General features: G+C 43.2%; 1 protein-coding gene across 3 annotated transcripts in view; it reads right to left on the bottom strand.

Moving 5' to 3' along the window:
- The window catches only part of LOC124268837, a 67,716-nt gene that overhangs the window by 32,494 nt on the left and 19,076 nt on the right, over nucleotides 1-16,146 (bottom strand). For 2 of the 3 annotated variants that reach the window (XM_046703855.1, XM_046703854.1), the window contains exons 2-3: nucleotides 12,024-12,254; nucleotides 2,787-2,828 (exon numbers count right to left, since the gene is read on the bottom strand). In XM_046703855.1, the coding sequence (XP_046559811.1) occupies nucleotides 2,787-2,828; nucleotides 12,024-12,204 (223 nt within the window). In that variant the 5' untranslated portion in view covers nucleotides 12,205-12,254. The remainder of the gene's footprint in view (nucleotides 1-2,786; nucleotides 2,829-12,023; nucleotides 12,255-16,146) is intronic. The other variant, XM_046703856.1, reaches the window with a different exon arrangement.

Raw genomic sequence — 16,146 nt, forward strand, 5'->3', positions numbered from 1 at the left:
CCACCAGTGGTGATCAGGTAGACAGAACACTCTTATTAAGGACTTCAGTCAAGAGACAGAATAAATGAAAAACTATTTGTTTTTTAATTTGTAAATCTCTGGAGACCATGTATAATCCTTGGACAGACAAGCAGGATCCATCAAGTTTGAACATAAAACTGCCTGGAGATGAAGAAGTTGTTTGAGGAGCATCCACAACATGTACGATGGAACACCACTGCAATTTTTCCTTTTCCCTTTCCACAGGGTGATCACAGACTGACACACATCACACAGGGTGATCACAAACTGACACACATCACACAGGGTGATCACAGACTGACACACATCACACCGCAATCACAGGCTGACACACACCTAACTGGTATTCACAGACTGATAAACACCTAACTGGGTGATCACAGACTGACACACATCACACAGGGTGATCACAGACTGACATACATCACACAGAGTGATCACAGACTGACAAACACTTAACAGGGTGATCACAGACTGACACACACCTAACTGGGTGATCACAGACTGACACACATTACACAGGGTGATCACAGACTGACACACATTACACAGGGTGATCAGAGGCTGACACATCACACAGGGTGATCACAGACTGACACACATCACACAGGTCGATTACAGACTGACACACACCTAACTGGGTGATCAGAGACTGACACACATCACACTGGGTGATCACAAACTGACACACATTACACAGGGTGATCACATACTCACAAACCTCTAACGTGGTGATCACAGACTGACACACGTCACACAGGGTGATCACAGACTGACACACATCACACAGGGTGATCAGAGGCTGACACCTATCCCACAGGGTGATCACATACTGACACACACCTAACTGGGTGATCACAGACTGACACACATCACACAGGGTGATCAGAGGCTGACACCTATCCCACAGGGTGATCACATACTGACACACACCTAACTGGGTGATCACAGACTGACACACATCACACAGGGTGATCACAGGCTGACACACATAACACAGGGTGATCACAGACTGACACACACCTAACTGGGTGATCACAGACTGACACACATCCCACAGGGTGATCACAGACTGACACACATCTAACTGGGTGATCACAGACTGACACACATCACACAGGGCAATCACAGACTGACACACATCACACAGGAAGATCACAGACTTATGGTACACACATCACACAAGGTGATCACAGACTGACACATAACACAGGGTGATCACAGACTGACACACACCTAACTGGGTGATCAGAGACTGACACGAATCACACAGGGTGATCACAGACTTATGGTACACACATCACACAGGGTGATCACAAACTGACACACATCACACAGGGTGATCACAGACTGACACACACCTAACTTGGTGATCACAGACTGACACACATCACACAGGGTGATCACAAACTGACACACATAACACAGGGTGATCACAGACTGACACATAACACAGGGTGATCACAGACTGACACACACCTAACTGGGTGATCACAAACTGACACACATACCGCAGGGTGATCACAGACTGACACATAACACAGGGTGATCACAGACTGACACACACCTAACTGGGTGATCACAGACTGACACACATCACACAGGGTGATCACAGACTGACACACATCACACAGAGTGATCACAGACTGACACACCTAACTGGGTGATCACAGACTGACACACATCACACAGGGTGATCACAGACTGACACACATCACACAGGGTGATCACCGACTGACACACATCCCACAGGGTGATCACAGAATGACACACATCACACAGGGTGATCACAGACTGACACACATCACACAGGGTGATCACAGACTGACACACACCTAACTGTGTGATCAGACACACATACTTGGGAGATCAAAGAGATTGACAGATAATCAAACTCTTTGACTTCATTCATGTTTCACAATCAACATGATCAGTACACATGTGAAAGGAATCAAGATCCCATACGGAGGTTGCAGAGCCGGAACATAGCATACCACAAACTTCCACCGAGATACCTGTGTACTGTGTACCTGTGTACCTGTACTGTCACCTTCAACACCAGAAGCATCTCACCACTACAACACTCCCACCGAGATACCTGTGTACTGTGTACTGTCACCTTCAACCACCAGAAGCAGTTCACCACTACAACACTCCCACCGAGATACCTGTGTACTGTGTACTGTCACCTTCAACCACCAGAAGCAGCTCACCACTACAACACTCCCACCGAGATACCTGTGTACTGTGTACTGTCACCTTCAACCACCAGAAGCAGTTCACCACCACAACACTCCCACCGAGATACCTGTGTACTGTGTACTGTCACCTTCAACCACCAGAAGCAGTTCACCACCACGACGCTCCCACCGAGATACCTGTGTACTGTGTACTGTCACCTTCAACCACCAGAAGCATCTCACCACCACGACGCTCCCACCGAGATACCTGTGTACTGTGTACTGTCACCTTCAACCACCAGAAGCATCTCACCACCACGACCGAGATACCTTCACCTTCACCACCAGAAGCATCTCACCACCACCACGATCCCACCGAGATACCTGTGTACTGTGTACCTGTGTACCTGTACTGTCACCTTCAACCAGGTTTAGTTTGAAAATATTCCTGACATTCATTATTGGGCCGTCTGCATTCTGCTAATCTGTACTTGACCTTTGTATCACCTAATTTTTCAATTATTGACATGTACTAGCATAAACACAATAAAATATATCAAAAGTAGGGAAGAATTTCCAACTCACCAAAACCGAATCGGAGCGATCCCCTCCCATAAATGCAAATATCTGAAGAGAGAAACAAAAACATGTATTAGCTTGAACACAATAAAAGACTATAAGATGGTGAATGATCAAAATGTAGTGAGAATAGATTCGCAAACATCCACAAACTCACCCCTACATCCAGATTCAACCCTAGTCACAGACTCATCCCTACATCAAGACTCACCCTACAGTCACCAACTCACCCGTACATCAAGAATCACCTTACAGTCCCAAACTCACCCCTACATCAAGCCTCACCCTAACAGTAACAAACTCACCCCTACATCAGACTCATCCTTCAGTCCTACGCTCACCCGTCCATCCAAACTCACCCGTACATCAAGACTCACCCTACAGACACAAACTCACCCGTACATCCAAACTCACCCGTACATCAAGACTCACCCTACAGACACAAACTCACCCATACATCCAGAATCATCCTATAGTCCCAAACTCACCCGTACATCCAGAATCACCCTAGTCACAAACTCACCCGTACATCAAGACTCACCCTACAGACACAAACTCACCTGTACATCCAAACTCACATGTACAAGACTCACCCTACAGTAACAAACTCACCCCTACATCCAGACTCACCCCTACAGTAACAAACTCACCCATACATCCCTACAGTTACCCTACAGTTACACTCACCCCTACATCAAGACTCACTCTACAGTCCCAAACTCATCCCCTACATCAAGACTCACCCTCCAGTCACAAACTCACCCCTACATCCAGATTCACCCTACAGTAACAAACTCACCTTACATCCAGACTCACCCTACAGTAACAAACTCACCCGTACATCCAGACTCACCCTACAGGCACAAACTCACCCCTACAGTCACAAACTCACAGCTACAAACCAGACTCACCCCTAGTGACAGACTCAGTGTTCTGCCACTCGTGTAGCCTTGTGGGATATCAACCATCTGTGGGACACTGGGAGAGTTCATGTAGATTGGATTATTTCATATAATTATGGGACTCAATGAATGTGTCAAAACACATCGCTCGGTCAGCAGTTTCAGTTGCTGATTGTAAACTTTGACTACTTACGAACACGCTATTAGCGCCTTAACTTGGCTGAAAGTTATAAATGGTCAGAGTTGTCTTTCATATTGTTGTGTAACAGGGAGCACGTGTTTACGTCTTGTGCAGATCTAGACATTTTGCTTCCGGGTGTTGGTCTTTAACTTACTTTAGGAACTGTACTCTTCATTGGTGAAGGAAATATATTTCCTGCGTGGTTTGGGGTATCATACTGTGATTCTGTTCCTTCGGTGGTCGAATTGTCTTCGCCGCCATTTTCATTTGCAGTTAGGTTGTTTGGTATGAGCAATTCTAATTGGTGGTGGGCAGATTGGCTGGCCAATCGTGTCTCGGGTGTTATGTAAGACGTAGGGCAGCTACTGGGTATTTAAGCGCGTAACACGAATTGTTCAGTGTCTGTATGATCGGCGACCGATCAGAGGTGAGGTGATCCACAGTAATACGTCCCGTGATGGGGCAATAAGATGTTCCGTGCAGAACAGTGAGCCCCTACTCCATTCCCCGTTAGGTTCTAGTTTATTTTCGGCCAATTAAGAGAAATTGAGTAAGACTGTGTATTTTGGGGTAAATGTATTAGTAGGAACAGCCGGGTGGATTTCAGTGGTAGGGTACATGCCAGGCAGTAGGAATTTAGTCGACTTGTGTAGGAACAGTAGACTGTAGGTAGGATGTAGCGCTATTTTAACCCCCTTGATGCCGAGTTTTTTTCAGGCGCACATTTTCATACGCTTTGAAAAGTGAACGTTGTGCGAGAATTGCGCTTGCGTGGTCCTGGATCTACGTGCGGCTATAAAATTACACAGAAATGTAGAATATTAAATTTCCTATCCATTGGTATAAATATAAGTGCAACTTCCTCGGCGGTTTGAGAAAAAGACCTTGCTAAATGTTGTCCAAATTTTGTTATGCGTTAAAAACAGTAAATTTCTCCGCTTTTTATCGCGCACCGATATAAGCACTGTGCTACGAATTTTTTATTTTGGCATCTTTACGGAAAGTGTGAGATAAGAAAATACAGCCTGATATCTGAACGACATAAGTGTAAATGAATTGGATGTATGTGCTTATGCATAACGTTATACGCTCAACATTAAAAATGACTCGCAATAAATGTCAAAAATGGATTTTCTTCTACCACGTCAAACGACGACAGAGAGGTCATATGAGTATAATGATAAGGGGGCATAACTCCATTATGCTTAACACTAAGTCAGTGTAACTCAGATCACATGGAGAGTATTTGTTGTGGATACGGACGCTATATTTTTGTTATCTTTTGTTCACGGTGAACAAAACTATTGCAATTCAAAGTTCCCCAATAAGAGCGGATACGCTTTGGTAGTTTCACAATTTATAAGAAAAGATGACAACGTACTACATGTGAAAGCACGTAATAGCGATTTGGATGGCCCTATCCGATATATAAGTTAGTTCTTAGATTCCCATATTCTCCTGTTTGTGTAGATGTATTTTGACTAATTTTGCATCGTTATTACCAGAGTACTAGCCATATCTTCAAATGTAATGAAATTGCTGAAAATAATACAACATTTTAGTTGACGTCATTGCTTGTTTTATGCATATGGCGACGTCAGAAAAAGATGACATTGGTATGCTGATTAGTATATATCTCACCTAATTTCCATTAATTGTGTGAAAGGTCTCGGCTTCTTTGTCAGAATTAACACTCTTTAGACAAAACATAAAATGACTGGTTTTTCCATTTAAATAGTGTCCTGAATATATCAACAATTAGACAGTTTGACTGTGTATCTTATCATGAGCAACATGCGCACCTGTTTGGCATCAATTTAATGTAAATGAAAAATAACATTTCACAACACCCGAATATTTTGTTTAGGATAAGAATTTTCTTTATTTATGATTGTAGCTATTTCTCTTCATAAGTATGCAATGGAAGATGCAAAAAAGATAGCTTTTTATATATGGATCTAGTACGTACTATATATTAGAATATGGATGTAAGATTTGTCCAAATTAAGACATGACATGGTTTATATATTTTTAAACAATTTTCGTATGAATATAGTTACAGTTTGATATCCTGTCATCACAATATTTTTAAATCGAATATGAATTGATTATATTATCGAAAAAACAATGATATTGAATCAAAGAACGTTTCCGACAAACGCGCACCTGGCCAATCAATATACATCATTGTTTTCTCTATAAAACGACACAAAAATGTGTAATGAACAAGACAATTCCTTTAAATGTGTGTGCATATACATTTCATAACATACATAAATCATTTTCATTAAATATTATCAGTTTTACTTATAAGGTTTAATCAAATCGCCGTTCATTAACCTGTTCATGTGAAACTGCAATATTAGTTCAAATGCATTGAATATTGTACATCATAGGAACTAAGGTAATTGCAGTTGTGGCTACGTTTGATCTTCTAACACTTGTGTAAAGGTTTAGAATATGGTGTACTGCACTAATTGTGTCAATTTCTTATGTAAATATGATTCAAACAATCAAAAACTTTCAAAGAATAAAACACTGTAAACCCTATATGCACGTATATGATATTGGACAAGGCTAAATGTAGATACTGAAGTCAGTTTCATGAAAAAGTATCTGAACTATCCGCAAAATATACATTATAATACTGACAGTGTAATCGGAAGGATTGGGCGATTGTGTTTACTCTTGTTCAACCGACCTTCACCTCAAAGAAATTGCCTAATATGTACAACAATGTTGACGTATGACATCACTACCGATGACCTATTTTCAAAATGGCGGCTTTGCTGACAAGGATACAAAGGATTTTGTGAGGACCCTTTCATTGATTCAGTGATCGTTTGTACATAAATATGAGATGTAAGTAATCAGAATGATTCTGACTATCCGTGTATTGTTATATGTTGTTATCGTTTTCACTGTAAGTAAGAGAAGAAGCCAGAAATGCTGATAATTACACTTGTCGTTCTGCGTGATTTTGCATCAGTGATGGCGTCACGCTGCACGGAAACTTTGACAATTTCTTATGAATTATCAAATCATTGCATTGTATCTATTTATAATTTCCTATTTCTTACTACGATACTCTTTCATTGCATATCCCAAAGGTAATGAGCCATTGCAAGCAATGAATAGACGGATGAATGTTGGAAAATTTCAGAAAATGCTACGCAGTGTAAAATCGGAATGTGTCTTTGTTTACATTTCGAGCCAGCGCAGTCTTTCGAGCACAGCGTTCGTTTTCACACCCAATATGTTTCGTCTCATTTTATCTGGACAGTTGGTATTGGTGACACAGACCAGTTGCAATTTGATTCTAAAATGTATGGGGAATTCAGTGATGCATTTTTCGAAGCTATATATGAAATATACGTGATGTAATAGGCGTCTCAATACCGGCCTTCGCGAAATGTGATTTTGTAAACACTATCCAATATGGCGGAAAGCGCTCTACGGCGTTAGTGTAAGTGTATTTTCGAAAACATCCCAACCGATTCTAGATTCATTGGCAACGTTTCAGAATTATCATTAGCGATTTCATGTAAAAGTGATATCAGTGTTCATTAATATGTTATTTTTTAAATTCCATACTCCCAGTAATTATCCGATTTTCACATTTCAAAACATACAGCAAATAACGCTGTGAATCCCAATTTCGTACTGTGTCAAAAATGGCGACATTTTCGATGAAGCCTATTTTGAAAGGTCATTTTCAGCACTAGAGCTTTGTCTAAAATAATAGTGGATGGTATCAAGATACAGGAAATTTCCCGCAGAATTCGAAACGGTGAAGTGTATTTGTGTGCGTGGGATATTTTGATTTTTATTGGACTTCAAATTGAGGGTTGAAGGGGAAGGACATATATGTCCATGTGGCATCCAGGGGGTTAAGAGGTCAGGTGAAATTGGGTTTTACGTCGTGCTTGAGAATATTTCGCTCATATGACGACTTGCATGCGTGTGTATGTGTATGTACGGCTGCTTGTACTAGCCCACACTTAAGCTGATTTTATAGTGCTAGCCCACTGATATACCATGCTGCAGTGAAGCATGAATACCCCACTCAGACACATTATACTGTCTCTGAGCTGACCAGTCCTTGTTGTACCCATTAATGCCGAGCGCCAGGCAGGGACCAACAAGTACCATATTTTAACGTCTTTTGGTATGACGCGGTCAGGGATCGAACCCGCGACCTTCCGCTCTCCGGGCGGACGCTCTAACCACAAAACCACAGAGGTGGTCGCTATTTTAAGAGAGTGGCTTATGTGAAGTTAAGAGGGTTGGGTTAGGAGAAAGTAGGTTAGTGTATTAGTAAAATATTTTAAGTGACTGTGTTTGTATATCTTTTTTCTCAGGAATTTGTTAGACTTGTTTATTGTTTATGTTGTTTTTATGTTGTCTTTATTTAAGAAATCTGTTGTTTTTTAATTGCTCCTCTGCATCCATCAACTGGGAACAGGACGGCTTTGATTCTGAGTACACAAAACACAACACAAAGCATCATGGTCATGTGTCGTAAAGCCGTTCCCGTTACAGTTGCAAACATAGAACTGGTAGTCATTGTTGTCAGAATTTTACAGCTATGCGCAGTGATAAGAAAGTGATGGGTATCACCCATTATTAACTCAACCCTACACTTACCAAACGCTCATAAATGCACCCCACCACTCATGAACTAAACATAAACTCATAATTCACCTCTATACTCAACCCATTCTCCTAAATGCAGTAAACTCTCCATGACCACATACCCACACAGTAAACTCTCCATGACCACATACCCACACAGTAAACTCTCCATGACCACATACCCACACAGTAAACTCTCCATGACCACATACCCACACAGTAATCTCTCCATGACCACATACCCACACAGTAATCTCTCCATGACCACATACCCACACAGTAAACTCTCCATGACCACATACCCACACAGTAAACTCTCTATGACCACATACCCACACAGTAAACTGTCCATGACCACATACCCACACAGTAACTGTCCATGACCACATACCCACACAGTAAACTGTCCATGACCACATACCCACACAGTAAACTCTCCATGACCACATACCCACACAGTAAACTCTCCATGACGACATACCCACACAGTAAACTCTCCATGACCATACACATACCCACGACAGTAAACTCTCCATGACCACATACCCACACAGTAAACTGTCCATGACCACATACCCACACAGTAAACTCTCCATGACCACATACCCACAGAGTAAACTCTCCATGACGACATACCCACACAGTAAACTCTCCATGACCACATACCCACACAGCAAACTCTCCATGACCACATACCCACAGTTAACTCTCCATGACCACATACCCACACAGTAAACTCGCAAAGACAACATACCCACACAGTAAACTCGCAAAGACAACATACCCACACAGTAAACTCTCCATGACCACATACCCACACAGTAAACTCTCCATGACCACATACCCACACAGTAAACTCTCCATGACCACATACCCACACAGTAAACTCTCCATGATGACAATTAACTCTCCATGGCAACATACGCACACAGTTAACTCTCAAAGACGACATACCCACACAGTAAACTCGCAAAGACAACATACCCACACAGTAAACTCTCCATGACCACATACCCACACAGTAAACTCGCAAAGACAACATACCCACACAGTAAACCCTCAAAGACGAAATACCCACACAGTAAACCATCCATGATGACATACCCACACAGTAAACCCTCCATGATGACATACCAACACAATTAACTCTCCATGACAACATACGCACACAGTTAACTCTCAAAGACGACATACCCACACAGTAAACTCGCAAAGACGACATACCCACACAGTAAACTCTCCATGACAACATACCCACAGAGTTTACTCTCCATGACGACATACCCACACAGTAAACTCGCAAAGGCAACCTACCCACACAGTAAACTCTCCATGACAACATACCCACAGAGTTTACTCTCCATGACGACATACCCACACAGTAAACTCGCAAAGGCAACCTACCCACACAGTAAACTCTCAAAGACGAAATGCCCACACAGTAAACCATCCATGATGACATACCCACACAGTAAACCCTCCATGATGACATACCAACACAATTAACTCTCCATGGCAACATACGCACACAGTTAACTCTCAAAGACGACATACCCACACAGTAAACTCGCAAATACGACATAAACACACAGTAAACCTTCCATGACCACATACCCATCTTTATGCAGTTATTATGAGAGACCTAGTGTTCATCACCAGCGCAGTAGGGTTATTTCTAATGTTTCTCCATCCCTGCTTGATGCATTCTTTACAGACTTAATGGTTTTAGCTGTGGGCATCTGTCTTCACTAGATTGTTTGTGAATGTGTAGTACACATCAGTGCACAGGGGGGAAGGTGGACTGACATTGGTTGGGTGGTGGGGGTGTCACTGGAGAAGATAACATTAGATATTTATAGCACAAGATTCCATGAAGACACACTGGCAATACTCTACACGAAATTGTAAAATACAATAAATACAAAACACACAGATACATTCCTGTGATGCATTTTAACTGCTAATAATTGCATAAATGTTAACAATATTAGAATTGAACTAAAGTGTGGTAATGATGTACATACAAGAAATTTAACTAATATTTACAAAATATTGTAAATATAACAACATATCATAGAAACTGTTTCTGGATGACTGTTGTTAAAGACTGAGAAATAATTTCTTTTCCACAAAGAGTACTTATTTGTTTATGAGGAGGTAAGATTATTTAGATAAATATTCTTCTCTCTTGATTGTATTTAATACGAAGATTGTATGTTTCTGTAGCACAGACGACTGCCTTGCACCACAGTGTAAAATTTTGTAGAATTTCTAGGTTATTATCAGGGCTGATTCAGTTCCATGTATGCTATCTTCACAAACCTAACACATTACACATTTGCCATAAACCTTACAATGAAACATCAGCTGTACAGATGCAGACAAAATGTCTGAAGTCACTACAAGTCTTACTGTGGGCAAGCAGTCCAAGCATACAAACAAACAACAAATGACATCATCTAGATGTGCTCACATGATGATGCAGGCATGTTTGGGACTGACAATAACACTAAATCCATATGGCAGCTATTGTGCAATTTAGAGGTTCTCGCAAATCATTTCGTAGTATTTTACCGACCATCCTCCCTCCACCTCCCCACACAAACATACCAATCCACCCAACTACCTACCCTATTTCACATAAGTGGGTGGTATTACCTGACATATAAATGGGTGGTATTGCCTGACATATATGTGGGTGGTACTGCCTGACATACAAGTGGGTGGTACTGCCTGACATATAAATGGGTGGTACTGCCAGACATATAAGTGGGTGGTACTGCCAGACATATCAGTGGGTGGTACTGCCAGACATATATGATATAAGTGGGTGGTACTGCCTGACATATAAGTGGGTGGTACTCTTTCACATATAAGTGGGTGGTACTGCCTGACATATAAATGGGTAGTACTGCCTGACATATAAGTGGGTGGTATTGCCTGACATATAAGTGGGTGGTACTACCTGACATATATATGATATAAGTGGGTGGTACTGCCTGACATATAAATGGGTGGTACTGCCTGACATATAATAAGTGGGTGGTATTGCCTGACATATAAGTGGTTGGTACTACCTGACATATATATGATATAAGTGGGTGGTACTGCCTGACATATAAGTGGGTGGTACTACCTGACATATATATGATATAAGTGGGTGGTACTGCCTGACATATAAGTGGGTGGTACTGCTTGACATATAAGTGGTTGGTACTGCCTGACATATAAGTGGGTGGTACTTCCTGACATATATATGATATAAGTGGGTGGTACTGCCTGACATATACGTGGTTAGTAGTGCCTGACATATAAGTGGTTGGTACTGCCTGACATATAAGTGGTTGGTACTGCCTGACATATAAGTGGGTGGTACTGCCTGACATATGTGGGTGGTATTGCCTGACATATAAGTGGGTGGTACTGCCTGACATATAAGTGGTTGGTACTGCCTGACATATAAGTGGGTGGTACTGCCTGACATATAAGTGGGTGGTATTGCCTGACTTGGGTACAGCTGCTCACCTTCGTATGTCTGCCAGCTGGAACAGTCACGCTTATATGTCTCCACCTCTGATTGGTTGAGCCACCCAGGGAAGGGCGGCGGCTTGAGTGTCACACACAGACGCTCCACAGGGTGCAGTTGAGGGCGGCATGATGTGGAGCTGGTGCCAGGGCCACACACCCCTCCTGCAACATCCCCCATGTCAACACGGCGGCGACACTGCTAGCCAAAATCTCAGAGACATCCACCACCTGCAGATGAGAAAGAACTGTGAGGGTACTCTAGGTGTACAAACAACAGTATCTTGGATGCAGCAAGTCAGTGGGTTGGCAGGGGGATTGGTTGTTGAATGAGTGAGTGAGTGAGTGAGTGGGTTGGGAGATTGAGTGAATGGGTTAGTGAGTATGTGAGTGAGGATCACATTGTCAATGTTTTGGCCATACAATCATTCACTAAAAACTGTCATAAAAGCCTCATTATTTGAGTACAACACATATCAACAAGATCAACAATGGAGGAATTTGTACACAACATTTATGTCAGTCTATCAAACTGTTTCCAACTGACCCTGGATTCATTATTCGCTGATTGTACCGGTGACATTTACGTAAACCCAAGGAACACATAACCTGTCTCTGAGGCCCAAATGTCAACATCAATGTAAACCATATCTCTTCACACTTCATTGTAGACATTCATCACATACAGCTACATTCTGTGGAGAAACTAAACTTTAAACACAGGAGAAAACTATTCAATGTAACAGGAACAATGGATTTGCCTGTTATTCTTAATATCACTGTGGTAATATACTAAACAAAAAAAGAAACTTCACATGTGTCATTTTATGTCCCAAACATCAGGGCATGGTGCTGCACTACAGTATGGTTTGACCAGGGCATGGTCCTTCACTACACCCTTATTCTGAAAAAAAAAAGAACCAGCTCAGTTCTTGTAAGTATGAATACAAGCTTGTGTCCCGAGTGAAAGTCATGAGCCCACAATGACTTCTTGTAACATGCAGGCATTGTCTCCACACAGTCAGAGGCTCCAGAGACCATATCCACTATAACAGTCAGACATCAAACCTTGACAACAAGCCAGCTGGCAGCACGGGTACCTAAACATTCACCCTGTTGTCCCAACAGATTAGCCCTCACTACACTTGGAACTTCATTGAGGCAGACGTGAGTCCTGTTACTGTGACCAGGTCTGACACACCACCAACCAGCTCTTCTTCAAGTCTGTCCCAACCAGACAACCAGCTCTTCTTCAAGTCTGTCCCAACCAGACAACCAGCTCTTCTTCAAGTCTGTCCCAACCAGACAACCAGCTCTTCTTCAAGTCTGTCCCAACCAGACAACCAGCTCTTCTTCAAGTCTGTCCCAACCAGACAACCAGCTCTTCTTCAAGTCTGTCCCAAACAGACAGCTCTTATCTCAGTCAGTCCCACAGCAAGTCTGAGGACAGGCTGTGAGAAGAGTGGCTGTTTAGGATAGACAGCTCTTCTGAAAGCATGTACCAGATAGAAAATTGTTGTCACCGCCAGGCATCACCGCCAGGCATCAACGGGGAGCTCTTCTCACTGCCTGTCAAAGACACAACTTTCCCCTCAAAAACACTATCAGCTTGATATGACTGGAAAAGGAGAAATATAAGCATTGTGTGAGATAGGAGGGATTTTGGAACACAAGGAAAGACTGTGTGTGTGTGGGTGTTAGCAGCCACGGCTCCAGGTGATTGATGAGATTCACTGTCAACAAAACAGATGGTTTCCCTGAGGAAACCATTTTCATACTCAGAGGCACAGATAAGCTGCATATCTGGGCAAAATACGCATAGAAAATTTCCAAATACCCATTGAAAAATAATTGTAGCGTACCAATTATGCATTGAAAAATGTTAGATACGCAAAAGGTTTAAATATATGGGTACGGAATATATTTCCGTTCAGGGACCAGACCCAACAATGTTACATCAAGGCAGCGGGGACCAGACCCATCCATGTTACATCAAGGCAGCAGGGAACAGATCTACCCATGTCACATCAAGGCAACAGGGACCAGATTCATCCATGTTACATCAAGGCAGCGGGGACCAGACCCATCCATGTTATATCAAGGCAGCAGGGAACAGATCTACCCATGTCACATCAAGGCAACAGGGACACATTCAGGGAACAGATCTACCCATGTTACATCCAGGCAACAGGGACCCGATCTACCCATGTTACATCAAGGCAGCGGGGACCAGACCCATCCATGTTATATCAAGGCAGCAGGGAACAGATCTACCCATGTCACATCAAGGCAACAGGGACACATTCAGGGACCAGATCTACCTATGTTACATCAAGGCAACAGGGACCCGATCTACCCATGTTACATCAAGGCAGCGGGGACCAGACCCATCCATGTTATATCAAGGCAGCAGGGAACAGATCTACCCATGTCACATCAAGGCAACAGGGACACATTCAGGGACCAGATCTACCCATGTTATATCAAGGCAGCAGGGACCAGATCCATCAACATCCATCCACCCATCAAGGCAACAGGGACCAGATCCACCCATGTCACATCAAGGCAACAGGGACCAGACCCATCCATGTTACATCAAGACGATAGGGACCAGATCCACCCATGTTACATCAAGGCAGCAGGGAACAGATCTACCCATGTCACATCAAGGCGACAGGGACCAGATTCATCCATGTTACATCAAGGCAACAGGGACCAGACCCATCCATGTTATATCAAGGCAGCAGGGAACAGATCTACCCATGTCACAACAAGGCAACAGGGACCAGATTCATCCATGTTACATCAAGGCAGTGGGGACCAGACCCATCCATGTTATATCAAGGCAGCAGGGAACAGATCTACCCATGTCACACCAAGGCAACAGGGACACATTCAGGGAACAGATCTACCCATGTCACATCAAGGCAACAGGGACCAGATTCATCCATGTTACATCAAGGCAGCGGGGACCAGACCCATCCATGTTATATCAAGGCAGCAGGGAACAGATCTACCCATGTCACATCAAGGCAACAGGGACACATTCAGGGACCAGATCCACCCATGTTACATCCAGGCAACAGGGACCCGATCTACCCATGTTACATCAAGGCAGCGGGGACCAGACCCATCCATGTTATATCAAGGCAGCAGGGAACAGATCTACCCATGTCACATCAAGGCAACAGGGACACATTCAGGGAACAGATCTACCCATGTCACATCAAGGCAACAGGGACCAGATCTACCAATGTTACATGTAGGCAGCAGAGACCAGATCCATCAACATCCATCCACCTATCAAGGCAACAGGGACCAGATCCAACCATGTCACATCAAGGCAACAGGGACCAGACCCATCCATGTTACATCAAGACGATAGGGACCAGATCCACCCATGTTACATCAAGGCAGCAGGGAACAGATCTACCCAAGTCACATCAAGGCGACAGGGACCAGATTCATCCATGTTACATCAAGGCAACAGGGACCAGATCTACCCACACCCATGTTATATCAAGGCAGCAGGGAACAGATCTACCAATGTCACATCAAGGCGACAGGGACCAGATTCATCCATGTTACATCAAGGCAACAGGGACCACATCCACCCATGTTACATCAAGGCAACAGGGGCCAGACCCACCCATGTTACATCAAGGCAACAGGGACCAGATCCACCCATGTTACATCAAGACGATAGGGACACATTCAGGGACCAGATCTATCCATGTTACATCAAGACGACAGGGACCAGATCCACCCATGTTACATCAAGGCAACAGGGATAAGATCTATCCATGTTACATCAAGGCAAAAGGGACCAGATCCACCCATGTTACATCAAGGCAACAGGGACCAGATCCACCCATGTTACATCAAGGCAACAGGGACCAGATCCACCCATGTCACATCAAGGCAACAGGGACCAAATCCACCCATATTACATCAAGGCAACAGGGACACATTCAGGGACCAGATCTATCCATGTTACATCAAGACAACAGGGATCAGATCCACCCATGTTACATCAAGACGACAGGGACCAGATCCACCCATGTTACATCAAGGCAGCAGGGAACAGATCTACCCATGTTACATCAAGGCAACAGGGACCAGA

This window comes from Haliotis rubra, unplaced genomic scaffold (genome assembly GCF_003918875.1).
Source record: "Haliotis rubra isolate DU_JTF1 unplaced genomic scaffold, ASM391887v1 Scf140, whole genome shotgun sequence".
NCBI lineage: Eukaryota > Metazoa > Mollusca > Gastropoda > Lepetellida > Haliotidae > Haliotis > Haliotis rubra.